We start from the raw sequence: 27,272 nt of genomic DNA, 5'->3' as shown, positions 1-27,272 counted from the left end.
AAATGTAATAAAGCAAATTTACTGAATCCTATTGAATATATTATTTTATTTTATATTTACAATAAAATTTTAAATTTCTCAGTATTAAGATTTTGGCTTATGGACAGGAATATCATTTTTCATTAAAGACCGAATTCCAGGTATAATTGTCAAATTCTAACAAAAATTATAGAAGCTTAAATAATTTTTTCAACATGAGCAAGAGATTCCTTACTAATTTCATATTTGTAGCGGTTAAAATTAAAAATCAATTTAGGTTACTAGTTAGAACATTGTAAAAGAGTGTTTATGGGAAAAATCTTTTAATTTATTAAACAAAATTGAAGTTTTAAGTACCAAATTAAAATATTTTTAAGTTCGGCCCAAACAAATTTTTTGTATATATAAATTTATCAAGGAATAATAATTTTTTGAAAATATTTAGCAGGTTTCAAGTTAAACATGTATTGCATGCATACAATAAATATCCTTATTATGTGAATTATATTTTTACACACTTATACTTTCACTTCTCGTGATGGTAATGTGCATTATATATTTTACGTTATTAAAAACGCTAGAAACTAAATTATTCTATAATATAAGGTAAAAAGTACAAAACGTAGAGGATTAAAATATTTTAAAAAAAATTTACATTCAAAATATCGTTACATTTTAGGTTAATATGTCAAATATTATATAAGTAAAAGAAAACACATTTCATTATTCCTTAATTTGTATTTTTTATCACTAAAGTATTTTATATTAAAAAATTGATTATGCTAAATAAAACTTAAGATTAATTTTGTTTAAGAACACAATTTAGATTTAAAATTTGGAGGTAGTTATAATTTACCGAATATATTATTAAGGATTTTAAATATAATTATTGATTCTGTCTACTCTTTGTTTAAATAGTTTTAATATTTGTATTATATTATCAAGTTTTGAAATATCACTATAATAGTCTAATTTTGATAAAGTAACCGGTTTCCAGTGTTGTTAAACGCTACTTTTAAAAGTAGCGCGCTATCGCTACCACTATTTTATAAAAAAAAATAGCGCGCTATTAGCTACATTTAAAAAAAAGTAGCTAAAGCTACTTTTTACGCTATTTTGGTTTTTTTTAAAAATATTTTTTACATAACTTTATTTCCACAAATAAAATATTGGTATAAAAACATGACTATAATTTGTTACATATATATACATATAATTTATTTAATATTGCCCTTTAATAATAACATTTTGTACTCGACGATCAGAAAGTATAAGCTTTGCCATACTAAATAATCGTTCAGCACAAGCACTTGAGGGTAACGCAGTATTAAATTTAATAAACACACTTTTTATATGAAAAAAATCATCAAAGATATTTAAATGACTATTTTTAGATTTAAAAAAGGCATCTAGAGGTTCAATAATATTATTATTATTTATTTCAAAAAAATCGTCTATGGAAGGCTGCGGTTTTGATCTTGCTATAGTATTAGTATCGTGGTTAGGCATGGCATTTTTTAACATTACCATCAGCCTATCAAGTTGCCCTTTAGATTCAGTTTTAGATTTTTTGGATCAATCCAATGTGTGGTCACTCCTAAATAAGCTCTAAAAATATGAATATCATATTATAAATCAGAAAATAAATACCTTCTATTGTGTGTACAACAATCTGATGTTGTACAGATATAGGAGACATCTGATAGATTTAATATTAAAGATTCTTTCTTTCTATAAAGCTATCCAAAATTCTTGCCATCAATGTCTGCCCGCAAAATATCTTGGTACGTGGAGAAAAAGTGTTTATCATCTTTATAAAAGAACCATTATCCATCAAGGATAATGGTTGAACAGTTACTATTATAAAGTTCATTATGACTTTGTCAGCCAATTTTTGAGATACACCTGGTGTTGGTGAATTCAAATTGCTTAATTTTGTTTGAATTAAATTTGATTTGGAAGTGGATGTATCTCCTTCCATTACCCCAAAACTTTTGAGATATTTTTTAATCTATTTATAATTTGAGGTGTGAACAGTCTAAAATTATAACAGTAATACTTAGAATAAAAAATATGTAGGAGATATTACATAAAAATTATTGAAATAACTATTTTAAAATGTTTTAAATAATTTAGATAAAATTGAATATATAAAAAAAATGATTGGTCTTTGATTTAAATTTATTTTAAAAATTAAGGATTAGCCTACACATTGATATTAAATTTGTTTAATATATTTAGCTTTAAATGTTTTTTCAAATTAAAGCTGCTTGTATGATTTGAGGATAAAATTTTGCGACACATCTTGCATCGAAACCGATATCCAGTAGTAATTTTATCTTCAAGATTAAATTATTTTTTGAATTTTGGGAAAGGATAATCTATATTTTTATCATTTTCCAAAGAAATTTCGCTATCTTCAACAATCTCACACATTTTTAATAACTAGATTTATAATGCTAACTAGATTTATAATGTATATTTTTAAATATAAATTTCAAAATTAAATAAAATAAAAGGATTATCATTTTTAGATTTAATAAAAAATATATTTTAATAATTTTTAGATGTATTTATTATGTAAAATTGAAAGTAGCGAAGTAGCGCTTTTAAATTAGTAGCGAGCTACCGCTATCGCTATTTTCTAAAAAAAGTAGCCCGCTAAAGCTACCGCTACTGAAAAAAGTAGCGCGCTATTTTAACAACACTGCCGGTTTCCCAAATTTAATTACCAACATTTTCATTATAAATAGGCCATCAATTTAATCATTATTTTTAAAATTTCTGTGAATAGAATGGCCCTTTTTACTATTAAACATGAAACTAGGCTACTATCTGCTATAGGAATTTATTTAATGATTATCGGGTTGTCAAATTTGATAGTAATAATTTAATTTATAAAAAATTATGTTATTATTATTTTAATAAAATTTTAGTTGTTATTCTTATTTATTTATACAATAAATGACATAATTATCTCTTCTCTTTTCCCTCTTATCCATTTTATATCAATTATTTATTAAAGAAAACTATTTTTATATAAATAGTAAGAGTAGGGAAAATTCATTATAATAATAATAATATTTAACAAATTTTTAAATAATGTGGATTTGTAATTTTCAACATTACATTATACACTTTATTTAAATAAATTACAAAATGCATTAGTATGCCTTAACATTACAACATTTTTCTTAAATATTATTCGTTCGTTAAATGATATCAGTTGATCAGGCCGATCCTACGATAGCACTGGTAAGTAAAATTATATTTTTCCCCAAAATTTTCTTTTTGCGATGCATGTTAAATAAAATTTTACCATTCCATTTTAATAAATTCTAAATAATTATATATATTATTTAATAGTGAAAGTTTCATTTCTTTTATTTTTTTATGATTGAAGAATATACACCAAGCAATTTTTAATATTAATTCTGTAGTTCGGCTTGAAGATTTTAACTAACGGGTTATGATTTTTTTTTCAAAAATTCGCACAATTTTTACGGAATATTCGCGATTCAAGGATTTAATGATTATTTGGAATTTGGCATTCCAAAAATAGCCCATTATTTGTTAAAATAAAACAAAAATAATTATTTTTAATTAATTAAATCCTTATAAGCTTAATTATATAAAAGTAATATAATTACAAAATGTTTAAAAAATTAAAAATATTAGATGAGAAAAAAAATACAATTAAAAAGAAGAGTTCACTAATATTGCAATGAACCAATGAGAGAGAGTTATGTGAATGACAATAGTAATAGCTTGCTCGAGGAATAAAACTCTATTATTTCGCCACTTATATCTGTTTATTAATTTATTTTTAGTTATTTTTTTTAAAAATATTTAATTTTAATAAAATTTACCTGACTTTTAATAAAAGAAATCTCTATAAACCAATGATAACATGTTTAGATATTAGCTAGACTTTCGAAAATTATAAATAAATAATTACATTTATAGAAAGAAGCTAGAGAAGTTAAAGGGTATTACAATACTTTTGCATATAGGACAATTCATTTTCATATTTTGCCTTTCCGCCATTTTAGAAAAAATATTTTCTCTCAAGCATTATTTTGGGAGATTTAGAAAACATTTGAATTATTAACTATTTTTGAGCCAAGATTTATAAATTAATTCAATCCCTTATTATTATATATAAAATTGAAATAAATTTTAATTTTTTTACAATTATGTAATAAAATATGGCTTGATAGACATGCGTTTGGTTATTCGTTACCCCACGTGAATTTTAAATATTAGATTTGCCTTTTAATTTAGATACTTAACTTGAAACAAACCAAAATGGAGAAAGAAATTTCGTTTAAAATGCGGTATTTTTTAAAGTTTTTATAAGAGTATATTTTTTAAGATAATTTGAACACCATGTAACTATAGAGATAAAGTCCATTCAATTTTTATCATGCTATTTATAAGTCCATACTAAAATAGCTAAATCTTATTTTTAGAATTTAAATTTGGCCTACATAGCATATTGTTTTTCAATTATTTTTTAAGACGTAAATAAATATTTTTATATTAGGTTCATTGATATGTTTAATTAAATAACATTATTATCTGTTATAAGAAAGCTTAATGGTTTTAAAGGGAGCATTTTTAAAAAAAATTATTATCATTTATACTGAATAAAAAAAATTTAATTTTGAGATTTTTTGCAAACAAAATTTAATCTAAGCAATATTTAATGCAGAGGTATGTAGATTAATGAATGAATGTATATTACTTGATCATCCAAACAGCAGCTGAGATATGGGCCTCTAAATATCGAAAAAATGGGAATTAGGGCAAAATGCACTCCCTTTAATTTTAAATATCCTTGGATGTTATAATCTCTAAAAGATTCATTTAAATTTATTTATATAGACTAATGGTAGGCCTTTGAAATTATATAATGTGTTATAAATTGTTAAAAAATATGAAATGGTCATCAATAAATATTTTATATAATAATTGTAATATTAGTAAAAATTATGTTTAATATTTAAAAGAATATTTATTTTGATCTGGAAAAGTTTTTTTTTGAGGGTTAATTTATTTGATGAATTGAATTTCTCTCATAAAAATCAAATTAATTTTTGATTATAATTTATCGAAGACAAAATTTAATTTTTATATATTGTATCAATAATTTCCATAATATCAAAATAATTTAACTTTAATTTAATTTTCCAAGTGGCATAAAAGCATGAAACTTTTGTATTCCGGAAAGGGTTTGGCCTTTTATCTTTTGCATATACATAATTAGTTCCTGATGTTTTCTTTATAAAAATCAGAGAACTACTGAGGTACCATTTGCACTAGAGATCTGCAAAGTTAGGCCCGGCCCGAGTCCGGTACGGCCCGAACGAGCTTCGTGCCGGGCTCGGGCCTAATTCTATTTAAAATAATCGTGTTCGGGCCGGGCCTAACATTTTTAAAAAAAATCGGGCTGGGTCGGGTCGGATCTTAGAAATTTTATTAAATATATCTAAATTTATCAATTTTATATTGAATTTTTTATGTAAAATAAAAAATTTTGATTTAATTTATTGAAACTAAACTCTATATAACATATGTCTTTTATTTTAACTAATTATAAAAATTATATTCTATATTTAAATAAATTCGGGCTGGCCGGTAAATTTATTTAAAATAAATTTCGGATTCGGGCCGGACCGGCAAAACTTTTTTAAAATAATTTCGAGCCAGGCTGAAAAATAAGGCCCGATGCAGATCACTAATTTGCACAGCCCAACCCCAACCAGGATTTTATCTTTGGATTTTTTTTAAAAATATACTAGATTTATTATTAATTTTTATAGCCAAAAATGGCTATTTAAATTATTCGATTTTAAAATATACTGCCCAGCTTGGGTTTTTTTGGAAAATTTTTTTTTAGGCCCAGCCTGGGTATATTTAAAAAAAATTAAAATACGGCTCCATGTCTCTGATAAAAATTAAATGAATCTATGGTGTTTAATATTTGATTCTCATATGGACGCTGAAGGTGCTAACCTTTTGGTAATGCTTGTTAGGAATTTTACGAAAAAATGTCATCCCGCTTTGATTTCAAAATCAAGTTCATGATGACTTAGATTAATTTTATTCATTTAGTACTAATCCATCAGAAAAAGGCATTTTTGATATATTTTTAAATTTTGATTTTAAGATTGGTTTTAAAATGACCTTAAATATCAATATGAGTTTCTTTAAAATTAAAATAGTCCCTTATGATTGCATAAAATGAGTATTTTCTTCAATGGTTCTCTTTTTTGACCTTTATTGATATGAATCGGAATTTTACCAGGTATACGACTCTTTTAATCGGAATTATAAAATTTTCCAATAATATAGTGTAAAACACATCCAGACTTAATAATTTGGATTGGATAAAACTAGTGTTGTACACGTAACTTCAAAAAAGAAACGCGTTACTTGTTACATCAAAAAAGGAACGTGCGTGCTGGCTATTCAGAAAGTAACGCGTTATTCATTACTTGAAAAATTAAATATTTTATACAAAAATTTCCCCTATATAATACAAAAAAAATATCATAAAATACCATATTTTTATAAATTTTATTTATTTTTAACAACAATTGATTTTCAAAATTTTGATTAGATAAACAAGAGAGTGCTCAACACATCTTTCGCCGTGTTAAACATACGAAACTGGCGCTGAGGATGGGAGGGTTGTATTATATTTAATATAAAAAAATTTTAATTAGGGGAATTTATTAAAATTAAAAAAATCTTTATTTGAAAAAAGCTTAATAGATCATCTTCAAAATAATCTTCATTTAGATCCTCATCAAATTTTTTTTCTATCTTTATCCGAAAGTAATCTGGTATGTTTGTTTTTTAAAAGAATAAAAGTGTTTCTTTGTCAAGATTTTTTCTCATAATTGGAAATAGGTTTAAGCTTTCTACTTAGGTTGACCTAATTTTATCTAGGGCTAATCTATAAGTAGCGGATAAATTATTACTGATAGTTTATATTCATCTTTACGGATATGTTCGAATCTACTGAAAATAAATATAAATTGTAAACAATATTTTAACTCTTTCAGGTGCATTAATAGACTTGTAAAACTTGAAATTATTTAAAGGAATTTTTTTTAAGTTTTAATGTTTTGTACTCGTAGTAGATATCACAAATGTTCTAAAATCGAAAGAGCCATAGCAACAGGTTCCATAACATATAAAATTACATATATTTTTTAATTAACACTAACCATACAAAATATATATGAAACTTGTCATTATCTGAAAATCTCTACAATTCGGATTTATTACAAGATTCGTCAAGTTATTTTCCTTCATAAGACTATTAATTTCACGGAGTTATAAAAAGAGTTCCATCTTGTTATAACTGGTTTATCAGATATCTTCCCATTTTTCATTAAGTATGTTTATTCCAGAATTGATGAAAATTTGTGATGGGATATCTTCGTCTGAAGAAATATGTACAATTGACATTATATTCTTTATAAAATAAATGATAATCATATCTTGATTGATCAAGATTAACAATCTTGACTAAAAATTTAACAACGAAAATTTAAAATAAATAAAGGGATTTTGTGGTTGATCTGACTTAAAAACTCGGCTTTTATTCATAAAATTTAAAAAATAATTTTTTAATACAATAAATATGTTTTTTTCATATTTTTAAGAAAAAATTTATAACGTTTTAGTTCCGTTACTCAAAAAAAGAAGCGTTACTCATTACTTCTAATGAAGGTAACGAATGGCGTTCCTTTTCTTAAAAAACTTTACAGCACTAAATAAATCATTTCCTTGACAATTTTTTTGCCATCCATACCATAGATTCAGTCGTAGAAAATTTTTCTTTTTTGGGTCCAAGAATTTGGCAAAACCGTCAATATCTGTATTTAATCATTTCGTAAATGTGTTATTTCAAATTTATTTTTCAATTACACAATGATCACATTCATCGTTATATTAAAATTATCTCTGAAAGATATTTCTTAGGCCTTCATAACTTATTTGTTTATCCAAAATATGCTAATCATTCCCACCTTATTTAATCTATATTATTTAAATAGATAAAATATTTGATAGATTTTATCCTAAATAATTACAATGATTTATCAAATATTTATTAAGAGACTAATAATTAAAATCAGAGTTTTGAACCGCGAAACCAGAACAAACTGTTATAATTTTTTGAACCATAATCAAACCTTTAAAAAGAAATATATAAAGAGCGGACCAAAATAAATATTTTGAACCGGGTTAAACCAGTTCATAACTGTTTTTAAAAATATTTAATTTTAATTTTGCTTAGAGGCAATTTAAATTCATGATATTCTTTCAATTAAAATTTTTATACAATTAAATCGCCATTATCTACATATCATTCAATACCAAATTTGTTTTTACTGAATCCCGGAAAAAACTCCCAGGAAAATATATCCCGGGAAAAAAACCTCTATTTTTCATATTTATAGAATTTACATAAGACCTTTATAGGTATATTATATTTGGATTATTATAATGTATAGACAAATTAGTATTTAAAAAAAATATATTATAAAAATATAATATTGAGCTAAATTTCTCTAGGTTCTAATTCATTATTTAAAGATTTCATATACCCTCCATAAAAAATGCTAGATAAAATGCTGAAGTTCAAATTGGTACTGGGAAAAAAATACTCCAGTAAAGAAATTTATGTATTCTTATTTTCGTGAGGATTATTTGCTATAGTATTAAATACAATATTCATCTTTAATTACGATATTAAGTAGACTAAATTTGACAAAATTTTGTAATAAAATATATTTATTTTATTGGTAAATCATGATTATGTATATACATATTTAATAATTTAGATTTTTTTATAATTACGCTACCTGACTGTCGGTAACTATGGCTTGGATGTCTTTATATTTGTTAAGAGCTTATCTGCATCCTGCTTATATGGCGAGTAGCTCCTTCTGATTGATATCCGGGTTTGCTAGATCCGGGATACCGAGGTCGTGCTTGATTATCCTCTGCTATTCCGATGTGTGTAAGGGAGGCGTCTACTTGGATAATGGCATTCACCGCGAACACAAAGGGAAAAGGTTTCATCAAGGCTGCGATGGACACGACTGCCTTGGGGTAGGCCTTTAGGTAGTCGATGGGTGGTGTCTTTTCCTCGCACAGCATCGTGACATAGTATGGAGCAAATACTTTCGAACGCCCGGTATTAGAGTAAATATAATGATTTAGAATACCTAGCACTTCCAACGCAATGTTCCTTTCTATATCATGGATTGGAGGATCAGCTGGCAGAATCTGAGTATGGCGCGATTTTCTTTGTCGACCGCTGCCATTTTTATCTCGAAGTCGATATCTAATACTAAATATGTGATCTTCTCCGGGGATGACTACTGATTCGTCGTTTATCACCAAACCCCAACGGGGGCCATATCGAGGAATACTATGTTGCTTTCCTTGTGGAATATGATATTGTCCAGATAAACTGAATAGTTTGCTTTTATGGAGAGAAGGCCGCTCCCATCGGCAAAGTTTTATATCTGAATTGAACTTGGCCGCGGCGGTAGCAAAGTCGAAGCTCCTGCTCTGCGCCAGGGGAATTGAATAGAAGGTCTACTTTAGATCGATCTTGGTGGCCTTTGATGCCGTGGCTAGAAGCAGCGCTATCATGGGAATAGTCCTTAATCTGAATGGGTATCTGATACAATTTCTAGAAACGATATCACCCGGGGTGCCGTCCTGCTTGGGGATAAGGAATAACGGCGAACAGAATGGGGTGTCTATCCTTTCAATAAAACCTCCGTCAACCAGCTGGGATATAATGGGCATGTACTTCACCGCCAATCTGACGAATCGATTACGGAAGAAACCTCCATTATCGTTTATATCCTGGTTGTCGAATTTCGGGCAAAACCCCTCAGTTCTCCTGGTAAAGGGCGACTGATCCGGGTGGGGTTTAAGTGTTGATGCCGCTAGTCCTAAGGTTGCCCCAAGGTTGATTTATACGCTATCCGTCGTATCCACATCCATGAGCCTAAGCAGTCTGTGGATCAGCCAGATCGAGTTGCTATCCACCGTTGGCGCAGACGGTGGCAGAATGGCAGCTGCGTAAAGGGTAATGCGATCCGCGAAGTTGTTCCCCATAATGATCGGTTCCCCGTTATGATCGAACTGTTCTGCGACTGACAGGTCATGAATGGTGTCATCACTTGCTGTGGATACTTCGTCTTCTCCATCGTCTGCTCCATCCTTACTTCCTCCCTCGCCGGCGAAAACTTTTGGCGCCTCACATCTTTAACGTTGAGAAAGTGCTTCACTATTCTGATTAGCTTCTTTTTATTGACTTCCGCTAGGATATTGAGAGTCCGTACTTCTCTTCAGATAGTAGGAATTCAGTGGTGAGGTCTACTAACAGGGAGGAGGGGGGTTTTAGCTGGGATTTCTATCTTATCTAGCTTTCCTTCAATAGATGGAGGTAGCGTAGGTTTAGTTTCTATATCATCGATCTTGTCGAAAAACCCTGTCATTCTTTTAATCATATTATCTACTTTGTGATTTAGATTGGTTACTTTATCGTCCATATTCTTTTTATTGTTTAAGGTGGCCGCCTTCAAATCCGCCATTTCGGCTATGATTTGGCTGTCTTTTTCGGACATGGAGTTCGATTTATAGTGAGACGTCTTAAGAATTAAATTGGATTAGCTGTAGAATTACTCTCCGTGCTTGGCCTTACATGCGATAGTCGGGGTGATCGTACACAATTTTACAAACAATTTAATTTCGAAAAATATAATTGTGTATGCCTATTTATAGGGCTACGCAAAATATAATAAAATATTTCTCTCATAATTTAAAATTTTTGTCTGGGAAGTTACAAATCGGGTGATAATTATAAATAACTAGTAGATAGCCCGTCAAAAATGACGGGGTATGAGAATTTTTTCCCTACTTTTATGATAGTTTTTACCTAATATTTAAAAATAATATCCAATTTTTACCCCTTCAGGTCAGGTTCAATCCATTAAAACTAAGTGTAAATACTATGGTTTGAGTCAAAATATATTCAAAGTTTTTACTTAATAATATCAATATCATTTGTTAAATATTACTGATCACCTATGCCCAATATTTAATATTAAAAAAAATTCCCAAGCAAGGTACGCCATAATAATTTTGCAAAATTTTTCCAAGCCTAATGAAAGATCATAAAATTTTGTTAGTTGAGAACTGAAAAAAAATATTTTAAAAATCATAATGAATATATAAATACATTCAAAATCAGATTTTCATGGGCCTTGATTTTTTGATCAGACTCAGGCCTGCAAAAAAATTTCTTTTAGGCCACTGTCTGACCCATAGTTAATAGTAAAAAAATTCCCAAGCGTCTAAGCTGATGATAATTTTGAATAATTTTCCCCAAGTCCAGCCCAAAATAATTTATAAAAATATTTTCCAAGATATTATCAACTCCCCAAGGATTAAACCACCAAGTGATCTTTTCTGGGATTCGAACCCAAAGTCATCAGATTTGTGCCGATTAGTCTACAGACGCTTTTCAAAATTCACGATTTTTTAAATATTTTGACACGGTATCTATATATATTATAGATATAGATTATAGATAGATAGATATTATCATCTCCCCAAAGATGAAACCACCAAGTTAAATTAAGAAAAAAAAATAATAAAAAAAACATTGCTGGGATTCGAGCCTAAGTCCAGATTTGTAAGCGACGCTCTTGCCGATTGGGCCACAGCCAATTTTCAAAATTAACGATTTTTTAAATATATATTATAAATCGCGAAAGTGTGACTGTCACAATGTGACAAGGCTTTTATATATATTATAGATATTTTTAAGATTTTGGACGCAGCCTTAGAACAATTCTAAAAAAATATTTATATTTTAGAATTTTACTAAGAATATTTTTTTAAAAATATATATTAGAGATCTGTTATGCCTGGCCCGTTTCGACATTTTAATATTTTTGAACAAATTAACCTGTCCAAAAATTTGTACGAATTGCTAAGCCCGGCATATTAAATTTTGGTAACTTATTAAAAATAAAGTTTTAATTGTTCGAAATGATGCTTTAATTAGGTTTCATTTGTTTGCCACCCATTTAGAAGATTGTTATAAAAAGTAGTCTTGTTTGATGATAGAACCTTCTGGTACATCTTAAAACAAAATTTAGTGTTATTTTTTTTTATCGAGATTAAAATATTTTGCAAATTTAGGAAAAGGATATATTATCTTTATTTGCCAGGGAAATAAATTACTTTGTCCATATGATCTGTACAAGCATTATATTCAGTATTAATCTCTATTACCAACATTTTAAATTTATAATCATTTTGGAAACTAGATTTACAATTCATATTTTTAAATATAGATATCAAAATTAAATTAAATAAAAAGATTATGATCCTAGAATTAATTATAAATATATTTTAATAATTTTTATATGTATTATATAAAATTGTAAGTAGCGAAGTATAAATAAGTAACGATACACCGCTATATCTATTTTAAAAAATTTGCGCTAAAACTATTATTGAAAAAAGTACCACGCCAGTATCCAAAAAACGAATATTCTAAATATTTACGAATATTTTTTTGTTAAGATATCCCAAACTGCTAAAAAAATATGGGGCGAAAATTCAAATGATGCGGTGAACAATGAAAATATAGTGAATGAGAGGTTAGGTATGAAATCTATGCATAAGAGTAGACTTTATCAAGAAGGACATCTTAAACGATCTGAGGAGAATAATAAAATTAGGGGTGGTATATTTTTGGGGACTTCACATTGGAATTCAGCAGGACCTTGGAATTCTCAGCTCAAGTCATTAGATAATACAAACAGAGTTATAGGTATATATTGCATTTTTTAAATAAATCAAGGAAGTATTTTGTTTTGTAAGACAGATAATTTTTCATTTACTATATTTTAGATGGAGAAAATTTATCAACTTATATGATAAATGGTAGTTTTGATCCCAAATCACAAAATGCTGAAAATAGTGGCTTAGATATCAGTATGGTTGAGTATGTACTTGGTAACGTTGCGGCTAATCAAGTGCTTTAATATTTATTTATTTATTTTCATATATAAAAACTATAGGATTTAGCGCTTTCTTCTAGGCAATCACCCTTTGAAAAAATTTCTAATGGTATAGTAAATGTAAGCTCCTATTCGGGAAATTTACACAACCACGATAGATCTTTTAGGTTAGTATATTTTATTTAATAATTATGAATACATATTTCTTTTCTGATATATTGATGCAAGTCTAATTGCAATTAGTGAAGGTTACGGTCCGGGTTTTCCTCCAAATGGACATAACCGGTGTTCTCGGAAAAGAACGGTCCAGGACAGGACTTTATAGTCCGATTATATAAAAAATTTGCGGATGCTCGACTGCTTTTAATTAATAGTCACTTAATTTATTTCCAAGGTTATCATTTTATTAAATATACAAAATTATAAATTTACAAATGCTAATATCATATTGATAAGACATTTTAAATATTTATACAAATTATGAATTCAACTTACGTATTCATGACCACTTTTAACCGAAACCAAACACTGGTTCATCAATTGATCCAGACACTGTAGCTTTTAAGTATTTATCAATAATAATTATAGCGTTGATACGTTTTATTTCGAAATGCATGATAATGGTTCACTCAAGGATTGCTGTTAACAATAGCTGATTTTTTTATATTCGTTTATTTAATATCACATGCCTTATTATATTTGATTATTTATAAAAATGATTAAATTTTATTAAAACCAATTTTTAATGTCTTAACCCTAGCCATATTTCAAATCTTTAATTAACCCCAACCCATATCTCTCTAGCCTTTAGTTTTAATCTTTATTTCATTAAATTAAAAAAATCTCTTTTAGTTGAGATTTTAAAATTATTTCTAACAAAGAATATTTTTAAATACCGATTTAAAAAAAATATTTATGAGAGGTGATGCCATTAATTCCACTCTAAATGGAACCGTCGCGTTCCTGAAAATTAATGAAATCAAAATATTAGAATTCTGGGGCTTTCAAATATTAGTATTTATAAAATTCGACGTTTTGAATGAGAGATCATTCCCGCTCCAAATTTAATTAATAATTATTAAATGAAGATAGCAAATTAATTTATTAAAATGGACAGTTACTTAATAATCGTTATAGAATAATATAAAAAAACTAAAAATTATAAAAGTATAAAAACTAAAACTATTAAGTAAAAATTATAAAACATTTTTCTTTCTTAATTTTACCTTTTCGATCTCACTATTTATACTAACTTTAATCACTAAAATTTACATAATATCAACAATAATTTCATATAATTTTCATTTAATATAATTGCAATTTAAACCTTTTAATTAGCCTTTATTTGATATGCAAATTGTTTTTAATTATACAATAACTTTTCTTCCCTTTCGATACACGTCTTTGACCGTATTGTCTCTTATTGTAATGATAATGGTAATGTAAATTTTCTGCATAGCCTAAATATAAAGATAGAATCGTAACCCTATAGAATGCATTTGCTCTGCATAATTGTGGTAAAAAATTATGAAATAACTTGCATATAACCATATAAGCTATTTATTGTATCTAATATTGGAAACGCTTTTAATCCCTTTAAAGTTCAATATAACAACATATCCAAATGTAAAAAATGACGAAATAATTTAAAGTTGTAATACAGAATATTGAAGTTATAAAAATAAATATCTTGTTGATCCATTTGTATTTATTCAAATGAATCTTAATCTTGAAAAATTGTGAATGCCTACAAAATCGATAAGATATACGACCGAGGCGTATTTTAATTTTTTTTAAATATACCCAGCCGGGCCTGTATTTTTTTTAAAAAAAATACCTTAACCCCGTATATAAAACCAAATATTTTAAATCGTTATTAGCTATAAAAATTAAAAATAAAAAAAATATATTTTAAAAATTCCGGGCCGAGCCTGTAAATTATTTTTTAAAAGGATCTGAAAATATAAAAGTTGAAAAAACCCTGGTCGGGCCATGCAAATGTTACTTTTGCATATCTCTGAGTTATATATATTCATCGAAAAGAAAAATTTTATTCTTTGTGAAGAAGATTAAATTTTTATATTCCCATTCTATGGCTCATCCGAAGGATTGATTTCTCATGAATATAAGCATATGAGGCAGAGCCCTCCACAAACTTGTCTGACAGTCCGCTTGAAGCTGGACTGGACCTATTTTTTAAATTTTATAATAGCTAAACCCAACCCTAACCTATTTTTCCTGAACCTGGTTCACGATTTTGAACCGAACCTGGCCAAAAACTTGTCAAAGCATTTATACTTTATACCACTTTTTATCCAGTTCAAAACAAAATTGTCTATAACTTTTCACTTTCCCTCATGGATTAAAGAAAGTTTTCCTTATAAACTTGAAACAACTTTTAAAAATTTCGTATACTTTTCTAAGTCTTTTTTCAATTTCAAAATTGGCACTATCGGTTTTAAACTATTTTCAAAAAGTTTGTAATACTAGCCTACTACCCTTAACTTTATTTTTAAATGTTTATATTTTAAAAGTGCTCTTAGCTGCAACTTAAGCTATTTATCATATTTTTCTTACGAACCAAAAAATTTAATCTCAAATTTATACAGATGATATAAATTATTACAAAGTGTTGTTAATTTTAAGCCGATTTTTAAAAACGAATAACTCAATAGAAAAATATTACGCAAGCCTAAAGATTTTGTTCATAGAAGGAACAAAGGCCAAGACATATATTATCAAAATTTCGTGACTTAGGCAATTTTTTTTGGCTAAAATATTGAGTTAGCCATTTTTAAAAATCGGCTCAAAAAGAGCCGTTTGACATTACAAGATATATATCATTTTGAATTTATTTTTAAAATATAAAACTTGTTTGGTAAGCTATAAATACAGCATTGTCGCCGGGGCGATGCATAATAAAATTATCCAGCTATGCTATAGTTCTTGAGCGATATCGCGGTATTCCACACTTACTAGTTTTGTTAAAAAGCCCTATTCGAGTCGATTTAAAAAAACGGCCTGATTAGGATTATAACCAAAATAACATTATGTAAGCCTAAAGATTTTACTCATAGCTGGCAGAAAATCTCGGACATCTATTTGCCAAATCTATTAATCTTATTCGGGCCGTTTTGAAAAATAGACGGCATTTAATATAAACGAGGTCTAAAGCTACAATATTTTTCAATGTTATATTCGTTTGCTAATAAAACAGGTTGAAGGATTTTTTGTCTCATGCTTTTTGGCTTGTTAAGCACCCTACATGGATTATGATCTTAACTTGTTTAAAACTATTAATAAAAAAATATTAGTATTTCGTTAAATTCCTTCTCTATATCTATTTTTATTCGGATAAACAATTTAAAAACAATATTAACAATGGCAACACTTTTCTTAAGATGGACAGATCATTATATCCACTATTGATCCTTTAAGTAATTTCTGCCCGGAATAAAAATATCTTTTGAGTATGGTTTTGCCATTAAATGGAACAAACAACTATTTTATCAGCATATATTTAATAATATACTGATATAATTTTTATTTTAAAACTTATACATTTTAGCCATACTTTATCAACCTCTTCTGAGCTACTAACGATACAGAATACCCATGACAATACAATAAACAGTAATATTAGTAATGGTACGAATGATTCTATAAACTCGAATAATTACAATGGCCACAATTCTTTATCGCTATCTAATAATGAAAACAGTCCTATTAGTTATAGAAGTGTTGGTAGTGGTCTAACAGCTTCTTCTCCCCTCTCCTTACTTTTAGCTAATGAAGAATCTACAAATAACATTGATCAACAAATTCCTAATCAGAATATCAAGCATCAAAATATGTATTCCCCCATAATGATAAATAATAAACAAAATATGAGAGATGTTATTAAGAATAGTAACATTTTACCACGCAATTGTGATAACGAAATCTTAAAACGCGATAAAGAGAACAGTGAAACGATTAACAATCTATCTTATAAAAATAACGAATCCGAAAGTAGTATATCAATAAATAACGATAACAATAATACTAACGGGTTTAACGGAGGACCACCACCCATAATTACGAATTCTTTTATTTCGCCTGTTTTGGCGGCTGTCGCCGCTGGAATGATTCCTCAAGGTGTTGATACGCAAGTGGATTATTCATCACAAGTACATCGAATTAATATTTATTACATATTTCAACCCTATTCATTAACCTTATTCTCTTAGTATCTTTTACAACAACATCAAAGAGCACAGCAACAACAATTATGGCTAGCCCAGCATCAATACGCAACGGCCGCAGCTATAGCTTCACAGCAACAATCCCATCAAATTAATTGTATATTTATTATACATTTTAATTTTTTTTTGTTTTAGTGAGATATTTATTCTATCATGCATTAAATTGCAACTATTTTAATTCTTGGTGCATATTAATCATAAAATTTTGCCGGTTAAGATTCCTATATATTCCAAAAAAAACGAATTAAACTATGGAATAATATCCTCTATTAAAATAAAATTGTTGTTTTATTTTATATATGAAAATATATGATATACATTTCTTTAAACTCTATTCCATATATTATGAATAATAAAGTTTCGTGATCTAAGTTTAATTTTAGATATTTAAAATATTTTTTATTATCATTAGGTTGTGGCATAAATATAAAAAATACTATTAATAAACTTTCATAACTATAACGAAAAAGAGAAATAAATTGTTTTTATTGTAAAAATAAAATGTGGTCTAAATCATTTTTTCGAATTTACGAAAGGTGATTAATTTTTAAAGTTAGAGAAATTAATAAATTTCAGCTTAAAGTTTTTAAGGTTGTAAATTTTGCCAGAAAAAAGTAAGCAATGTTAATTTATATTTTTCAAATTATAAACAGAAATGGGCAATTATATTAATCAAAATGGGATATTTAAATTAAATTGAAATCTAATAATAATTTTATATAATTTACAAAAAAATAACAAATTTTGGCCATATCTCATGATTTTATATAGTTACGAAAGTATATAAATTTTGAGGTTTTTTAAAACATAAATAAATCATAGCCTTAAATAAGTTTTTTAAGAAGTAAATTTTTTTAAATGGGGATCATTCTATGTCAAATTTAACACCGTTAATTAAAATTATTTTTATCAATTAAGTTTAAATTTCATATTTATGACATAATAGGAAAAATGTTTTAAAAATAATATATTATTACAATTCATAGTTCTACCAAAGATAATAATTAAAATTCGACAAAAATTTTGCGTAATTTTCCTTTTTTATTAATTTATTAATATTTTATAGTATTTTTAAACGGCTCGATTTAAGCCGATTTTAAAATAGCTATCAATGTTTTAGCCAAAAAATATTGCCTAGGTCTCGAGATTTCCAATAGATGTTCCAAATTTTTGTGCCATCTATGAACAAAATCTTCAGGCTGGCATACATTTTCTGTATAAAATATTATTAGCCGTTTTTAAAAATCGGCAATGGAGCCCTTTAATAACACTAATACCTTACTTATTCTATCTTTAAAGGAGATGTAAAAAATATTAAATTTATGGCTGTTATAAAAAATTTGAGAAAGGGAAAATTAGTTAAATTAGCATAAAAATAAAATAAAAAAATATATTTATAAAAATATTTTGCTTTATAAAATCGGTATTGGTTATTTTAAGGCCCCGAATATTAAAATTTAATATCCGCGCCGGTCCTATGCCGATGTATAATATAGGTGCAGTCCTTTATTATTATTATATATTTTACAAAAAAGTAATCCATTAATTCCCCTTTTTTATAACATAGATGCACCCCATCCCACATTTTTAACCAAAACCGATACAAAAAAAATAATGTAGGATATTTATTATAATTCTATTATCATTTTTAACTTATTTATTTATATTTATAGTTAATTTATTTTAAAAATAGGGGGAAAAAATTAGCAGACATTTATTTATAAATTAATAACTTATGGGCTAAAAATTGTATTTCCAAGTATCGGCTAATCTGATGTTAATTATCGGTATCCTACTTTAATGATAATGTATCCGGTTTTTAATATCCTGTCGAATCTTAGTATTTTCTGAAATCAAGATAAATTTGCAAAATTTTAATATGCTCATTCTTTTTAGCATCTAATTTCATCGCTCTATAAAATTTAGGAAATTACTATTAAGCATAAAAAATATTCAATTTAGATTATAGATAAGGAATTCATGATTTAATATAATATTTATGAAAAATATTTGTCATTATAATGCAAAAATAATAATAAATCCACATTTTCTGGATTCAAACAAGTTCTTCTTTGTTATAAAAGCTTTTATGCAATGCTAATTTCTCATTCAGAAGAAGCACTAGTTGCTAGAATTGCCAATATTTTTCTAGCTAATCTTGATAGCTTTGATAAATTTTTCTTGTTTCCACCAAAGTAGAATATCCGCACTTAAATGAGATAATTAAATAAAAAGTGAAACCACTAATAATAAAAAAAAAGCAATTTAAATTAATTGTTTATAAATCGTAAACTAAACTAAGTAGCCTAAAATCTTCCTAAATTATACAAATCAAACTCGTTACTTTGAGATTTAGATATTTTATGCCATTAAGTAAGGTGTTCTCCTCTGTAACAACCTCATTCCCCCATCTATTGTAGTTTTATTTTGATACGCTATTTCAAACATCATTTATAATTTAACCTTTAATTGAAAATTTTTAAACTCGCCCGCCCATTATTTAAATTTTTACCCTCCCGTTCTTTAAAAAATTTGCTGGCGAGAGTTTAAAACCCGCTTGTTGCAAACCTCTAGCCCGAGTTACATTCATATCTATGAAATTAAATTATAATTTTTGTTAATAAAAAATTATTGTAAAAAACATTTTTCTTAAAACATAAAAATCTGATATTATTGTCAGTTAGTGATATCAGTTTTTCATGGAATAATACAGTTAATCGCGCGATATCCTTAATATGACCAAAAAAATCTTTATTTCATTAATACTGATCAAATATAATTACTAAATCATTAAAAAATAATTAATTATCATATCAATAATAAATTTTAAACAACACATTTCAATTATATATTATCCAACGCAATGAATACTGCCCATTTTTATTGAAAAACTTAACGAATAATATGTCAGTTTTTTTACATCAAAGTTATTTCTAAATTATTTGTGGGGTAGGACGTTTTATAGTTTCAACCCAAATAATTAATAAGTTCGATGACCAAAATAAAACTAGTTTGGAATATATTTTTTTTACAAAATATAGTGTTGAATCATTGAGCCGATTTTTAAAAATGGCTAACTCAATATTTTATCCAGGAAAAATATTATGCAAGCCTAAAGATTTTGCTCTGGACATCTATTAACAAAATCTCGAGGCTTAGACAATATTTTTCTGGCTAAAATATTTAGTTAGCGGTTTTTAAAAATCTGCTCAAATCGAGCCATTTAACAACACTAACAAAATATAGTATGATTGATTTATATTCATATTATGATTAACAGATGTAAAATTATATGTATTATAGCTGGATTAATAACTCACCAACAAGTATTTGGATTTCAACCATGGAATTTTTACTCTCCTGCCTTTCTACAGAATTATTTTCAACAACAATTTTCTTCCCAAAATAATGGCAATCAGCAACAACAACCTTTCCCTAACAACATAGCTGGAAATAACAATTCAAATGCAAATAATCAACAATATCCTCATATGCAGCAATTGATATATAATGCTCTATCCTCAAATCCTTGTTTATATATACAGAATTCTAATGACAAATATACCAGTCCTAATAATCAATATAACATTATTTCTAATAACTGTAATAATAATTCTAACAATGTTAACTTTGATAATAATACATCATCAATGCCTTTACCCTTATTAAATCCTAATTTAGATACGAAAGTCTCATCAGAGTCTCTTAACACTTCCTTAAATCAGTTATCAGCTTTTCAACAAGCAGCTGCTCTAATGGGGGCAGGTGAATTTATCATATTTGATATATCATTTTTTGCCATTTAAACTTAAGGTTTTGAATAAGAATCATAAACTAATTAAGTGTAATGATCTTTTATTACTTTTTTCTGTCCTGAAATATATGTCTTATCTTGATATTTCTTTCTTATTAGGAGAAAATATTTCAAACCTATTTGCAGCGCAATATCAAATGATTTCACCATCATACACAAGCAATCAGATCCAAATTCCGACCTCAAATCAGCCTTGTTTCAATACCACCTTGGCACGTAATTTAATTTTGAAAATATTTTTACAATGCATGAGACGGTATCACAACATTTCGGCGCGCGACATTTTGGTACAGCAAATTTTCGACACATTTTATTCAAAGTATTTTTTTTTAAAATTGAAAACCCTAAATTTTATTTTTTTCTTAAATAAAAACTTTATTTTAAAAAAATTGAAATGATTAATTTTAATTTTTTTGGATACATAATGGGCTAAGCCTGATGATGATGTTGGCTAGGATTAGATATATTTTACCAAAACTAGGTGATGGGTCATTTAATTTTACCCATATCAAATTAGGTCTGGGATATGGCCTACATGGACTCAAGGCAGTATATATGAGATGGCTAAGGTTAGAATTATATTCATTAATAAATATTAAAAATTTTAGTTTAACATAAATTCTCAGGTGCACCTTATAAACCTGGAATATGGAATGGTTAAATATTTTTTTTTTAATTTTGACTTCAACGCCAACAAAATGTCGTTCCTCACCACTGATTTTTTATTTTGTACTGCATTTATTTATATATATCAAAATTTTAATTTTTTAGTGGTTATGTGCCGAATTTTCGCTGCATCGAATTTTGCGTACAGAATTGTTCGCGCCGATATGTGTAACCGCATAAAACAATTATGACTAGTAACTTACATAATTTACTTATAAAAATAAACGAAAGAAAATGATGTCACTGAGAATGAAGATTTACGCCAAAATCACGGAACCTCAGATGAAAAAGTTGAGGAAAACGATAGCAACGCTTGTGATTCACTGGGCAATAATACTTCCAGCGCTGCAGCAGCGGCTGCTGCTTACGCTTACCATCAATTTATGAGCAACTCTGGCACTAACGATGCCAATCAAATCATTAACATGGCAGCCATGGCTGCTGCTTATTTCCAACAACATCATAACAACAATATGACGGCACAACAACAGCAGTTGATGATGATGCAATTGGCAGCCGCGGCTCAATTACATCAACAATCTTCTCTCTCCTCGGCCAACTCCATAAACAAACAGCAGCAGCTTAACATGATAGGAGGCATGATGAACATGCTTAACTTGGGATCTTCACCCATACCCCCTCATCCTAGTCTGTCCAATGCCAATAATAACTCTAATGCAGTCATCACTAACAATCAACCACAACCGAATTTTTATCCTGGAAATAATCATTTTAACTCCACTTACTTTAATGACAATGTTCATCAGACCGGTTTAAATTCTAATATCCTTTTAAACTACCCCTTTAATAACAGTAAATCTTAATATTCAAATTTGATATTTTGAAATTTTATTCTTGCTATAATTTATGATCTTCCTAATCATTATTTTTTCTCTTTAATCATTACATATACTAGATTCTTTGAACAAGGGAGGACGATTTATTCCGAATAATTTAGACCCTGATAATAAATTTAAAGCTCTTAATAACAAAACAAATTCTGGGAATATGCCATTATGGGTTCGCCAATCTAAAAGGTTAATTTAAATTATTTTTACTTGTAAGTTTTTGTAAATATTAGTGAGACACATTCGCGAGAGAATTTAATAAATCCTAGGAGCAAGTTGTTGGAAGATTTTAGGAATAATCGTTTCGCTAATTTACAATTAAAGGATCTTGCGAGTCATATTGTTGAATTTTCCCAAGACCAACACGGTTCCAGGTTTGCTCTAATAATTTTATATTTAAAGGAAATAATAAAAATCTACTAATTATACAAAAACTTATCTTTAATTAAGATTTATCCAGCAAAAATTAGAAAGAGCTATTGCTGCTGAATCTATGATGGTTTTTAATGAAATTCTTGGTCAGGCTTATAACCTTATGACCGATGTGTTTGGCAACTACGTGATTCAAAAATTTTTTGAGTTTGGCACGATTGATCAAAAACATTCATTGGCACAAAAGATAAAAGGTAGGGTTTTCATGATTAAATCGAAGAACACTTTAATAAATTTTACATTTATGTTTTAATTGCTATATTTAATTACTAAAAATGGTTTTTTATTTTTTTAAATAAACTACACACTAAAATTTATTTTAATAATATTATGATTTAGGGATATATAGAGAATCTATAATCATTTCCATTTGCTTTTATTATTGAATATTCTGATACTAATAAGATTAACAGTTTATATAAAAATATAAGTTAAATTAAAATCAAACTTTATTTAAAGTAAATTAACATAAATGTGCTTATATAGGATAAATGAATTTTTAGTGAAATTAAAAATTTCAAGTAAAATATATTAATTTAATAAATTTTTCCAAGGCATACACTATAAAGTTATATATTTTCTTAAATTTGATTTAAAAATTATGATTTTTGTCAACCCTAATTAAGGTCACGTTTTACCATTGGCTCTTCAGATGTATGGTTGCAGAGTTATTCAAAAAGCTCTAGAGTCGATACCCCCCGAAGATCAGGTAAATCATCATTCTACAAGAATTAACCATTCTTTTTAACTATTTACCTATAAAATAAAATTTTTAACAATTATTTTTTTATTCATTAAAAGTAAACTTGAAATAATTATATTGAAATTTATAATTTCGGGCTAAATGAGTCCTTTTCCAAATTTTTTATAAAATAATAAAATAAATAATCATATTTATTTAATTAAGAATGAAATTGTGGCAGAATTGAATGGTCATGTTCTTAAATGCGTTAAGGATCAAAACGGAAATCATGTTGTCCAAAAATGTATCGAATGCATCAATCCTATTTCACTGCAGTTTATTATTGACTCTTTTAGAGGACAGGTTTAAATTCATACGTTACTTAAATGGTATACGAAATTGAAAAATCGTGTCTTTATGCAGTGGCGTAGCCAGGATTTATTAAGGGGGAGGGCGCTTTTTAAAAATATGATTCGTTTTATAGATTTTCCCGACCTTATTTTTATTTTGCCTTTTAAAATATGTAATATTTTTATATAATCTCTTTTAAAGTTGGCTGAAAAATAAAAGCACCAATTCTAAAATCTATGCCAATATTTTATGATTTATGTACCTATGAGTGCTTCACTAGGGTTGCCACTTGGCAATATAAAAGGAAAAAATTATTAGTAATAACAAAATTTTGCCAACCTTATGATTAAAAACGACCGAAAGCATTTATTCTGAAAATTATATCAATGTTCAGTACTTAATTCCATTGATGTGAACTCTTCTACAAAAAAAAAGTACTCGGGTTCAGAGATAAAAAAGTGTTCGGGGTTTGGAGGACATAAAGAAATTATAACTTAATATTAATAAAATAACACAATTTGTTTCTCATTTATTTATTCTACTCCATATATTTCATAAACATAATTTACTGGCAAGAAGTTATATTTTAATTTTAAATGTATTTTTCAAACAATCGTAACATAACATCTTCCAAAATATTCTCTTTAAGATTTTCGTACAAATCTGACAATATTATTTTAAATGATAATAGATAAAACAAATGTGTTAACATAGCTATTTTACCTTTTATACATTCGAATCTGGAATAACTATTTGTACATTTCTTACATCTTTGATTACTAACCGCCAATGTCAATGACCAAAATCTATGATTGGGTGAAACTATTCAATTTCCTTCTATCTTTTAGCTTTCGTTTAATTTGGTGTTTAGAGAGCAACCATGAATTCACTACACTGTAATCTAATAAATGGAAGATAAACACATATAAAAACGTTTTCACTTAATATATAAATTCTGTAGAGTTCAATCAACACATCCCGGAGATCCACCTTGCCCATTATAAATGATGATATGTTAATATTTCATAAAATTTATATTATGGGAAAACATGAGAAAAGTGCTGTAAACATTTCTAAAAAAATCGAACCCGTTCGCGTTCATGAAGCGTTCAAAATTTTATGATGAATTTTTTTAAAATTTAATTTAATATCAATAAATGTATTATATTTTGTAACACAAAGCCATATTAAAAAATAATAGTTTTATTTTGATAATATAATTATAAATACAATATAATATAGCGAATAACGATATTTTTATTTATAAAAAATTTTTCTTATTAATTTTTAATAACAATTGTGTTTCAAAATTTTAATCTGATAGGCAAGAACGCTTGGCTAATACAGAATTAGCTATACTAAAAACGCGCTCTACAGGGATAGATGAGGGGATTGCAGTATTTTACTTAAATAAACAATTCTTTTAAAGAGGAATTTATTAAAAACATTTAATGTTTTGTCCTTTGCTTCAAAAAATTGTGATAAGTAATCATCCTCCAATCTGTCCTCCACTTCTTCGTCAAAAAAGAAGGATATCTAGGAATTAGCACTTCTTTCATTATTATTTTTAGGATTTTCAATGCCTTTTTTCAATAACGCTATAAGTCTATTCTCTATCTGTTCGTTCTGCGGGAGTTTTATCCAGGGCCATTGAAGCTTGAATATTGGATGTATAATTGATGATAAAACATTTTGATCTTCAAATATATGTTCAAATTTTTAAAAAAATATATAATGTAATTAATCTGAATAGGGTTAATACCTTTTATTAATCCCATTTAATATTGCGTATATCAATGGCTGACCATATTTTAGGCCACTAATTTTTTTTAACTTTAAAATAACTATCGTTATAGTTCGCGTCAAATGGCCCAAATGCATTTTTTCCTCACTTTCTAAAATATTGAGCGCAGTTGCAATAGGTTCCATGATCTTTTTTAAAATTTATTATAATATTTATTCTAAAAAAATTTATTAGGACTTCGGTGCAGTAATCTTCCAAAAATATTTTATCTAATCCTCCCATGTCACATATTTTGTCAAACAAATTAGAATTTTCATTTACTAATGAGTCTATAAATTTCAAAGAATTATAATATGAATTCCATCTTGTAACAACAGGCCTTATAAGCAACCTTGATAAATTATTCTTTAAATCAGCAGCAAATGATGTTGATTGATTTTGTTTATTCCCTAAATTTTTGCACTTATCAAATTCACTTTTTAATATGTTTTTAAAAGATATATTTTCTAATGCTTTTTCATCGTGATGTTTGGGCAGATAAATAAAGTTTTCCTCTCTATTTTGATTTTCAAATATCTCATTTAATGATAATGATAAAATTCATCTTCCTCATCTTCAGATATTTTTTCAACTATTTATTTATACCTAAAGACTTTTAAGAAATATCTTGCATTATCGGTGACACATAATCTTACCTTATTATGTATTTTAAATTTCTTGAGAAGGTTTGAAATTGTTTCTGCTAAATAATCAAATGTATGTTTGCTAGTTAGTCGTTGGCAAGCCAAACATACCGATTTTTTTTCTAAAGTGACTCCATCCAATCAGTGGACAGTCATTCCTATAAATGAACTAATAATATATTTTAACAAATTGATAAATTAAAAGTATTCTGTAAAAAAATACCGATGGTATGATGACCATGAATCTGCTGTGAAACAAAGAATTGTTTGTTTGGTTAAGCAAGTTTTTATTTTATCTATCATGATGTTATAATCTTTAGATATTTTTGCTACAATGTTTCAGCGTGAGTGACATAACTTTTTTATTTGGTTGTAAAGTGTTTATCATTTTTAAAAAGGCAGGTTTTTCAACTATATTAAAAAATGGCTCTAGTTCTTCTATCACGAAATTGAGAATTGCATCATCTACTTGTGACTGAATCACTTTTGATGCATTTTTTTTTTAAATTTAAAAGGAAGGGTCTGTTATTTAAATTTCTCAACTTTTAATTTTTTATCACGAAATTGAGAATTGCATCATCTACTTGTGACTGAATCACTTTTGATACATTTTTTTTTTAAAATTTAAAAGGGTCTGTTATTTAAATTTCTCAACTTTTAATTTTTTATTATTTTTATCACTATAATTTGTTAAATATTCATTAATTTCTTGCAGCATAATATAATGAGAACTCTGTAAAAATAAAGGAATTT

At 27.2% G+C, this 27,272-nt stretch overlaps 1 protein-coding gene across 3 annotated transcripts in view; it reads left to right on the top strand.

Moving 5' to 3' along the window:
* LOC135927762 (pumilio homolog 2-like) overlaps positions 1-27,272 on the top strand; it is a 64,861-nt gene that overhangs the window by 21,123 nt on the left and 16,466 nt on the right. The window contains exons 1-14 of one of the 3 annotated variants that reach the window (XM_065463924.1): positions 3,103-3,234; positions 12,616-12,865; positions 12,946-13,070; positions 13,116-13,222; positions 16,624-17,224; positions 17,285-17,396; positions 20,603-21,064; positions 21,213-21,329; positions 22,011-22,592; positions 22,696-22,816; positions 22,861-23,001; positions 23,078-23,253; positions 23,686-23,768; positions 23,967-24,104. In XM_065463924.1, coding sequence (XP_065319996.1) covers positions 3,196-3,234; positions 12,616-12,865; positions 12,946-13,070; positions 13,116-13,222; positions 16,624-17,224; positions 17,285-17,396; positions 20,603-21,064; positions 21,213-21,329; positions 22,011-22,592; positions 22,696-22,816; positions 22,861-23,001; positions 23,078-23,253; positions 23,686-23,768; positions 23,967-24,104 — 3,054 coding nt within the window. In that variant the 5' untranslated portion in view covers positions 3,103-3,195. Of the gene's footprint in view, positions 1-3,102; positions 3,235-12,615; positions 12,866-12,945; positions 13,071-13,115; positions 13,223-16,623; positions 17,225-17,284; positions 17,397-20,602; positions 21,065-21,212; positions 21,330-22,010; positions 22,593-22,695; positions 22,817-22,860; positions 23,002-23,077; positions 23,254-23,685; positions 23,769-23,966; positions 24,111-27,272 lie in introns of those variants that run through there. The other 2 variants (XM_065463922.1, XM_065463925.1) reach the window with 2 other exon arrangements.

The sequence above is a fragment of the Gordionus sp. m RMFG-2023 genome, chromosome 4 (assembly GCF_954871325.1).
Source record: "Gordionus sp. m RMFG-2023 chromosome 4, tfGorSpeb1-WG-v2, whole genome shotgun sequence".
NCBI classification, from domain to species: domain Eukaryota; kingdom Metazoa; phylum Nematomorpha; class Gordioida; order Chordodea; family Parachordodidae; genus Gordionus; species Gordionus sp. m RMFG-2023.
This window is presented reverse-complemented; position numbering and strand designations above follow the sequence as displayed.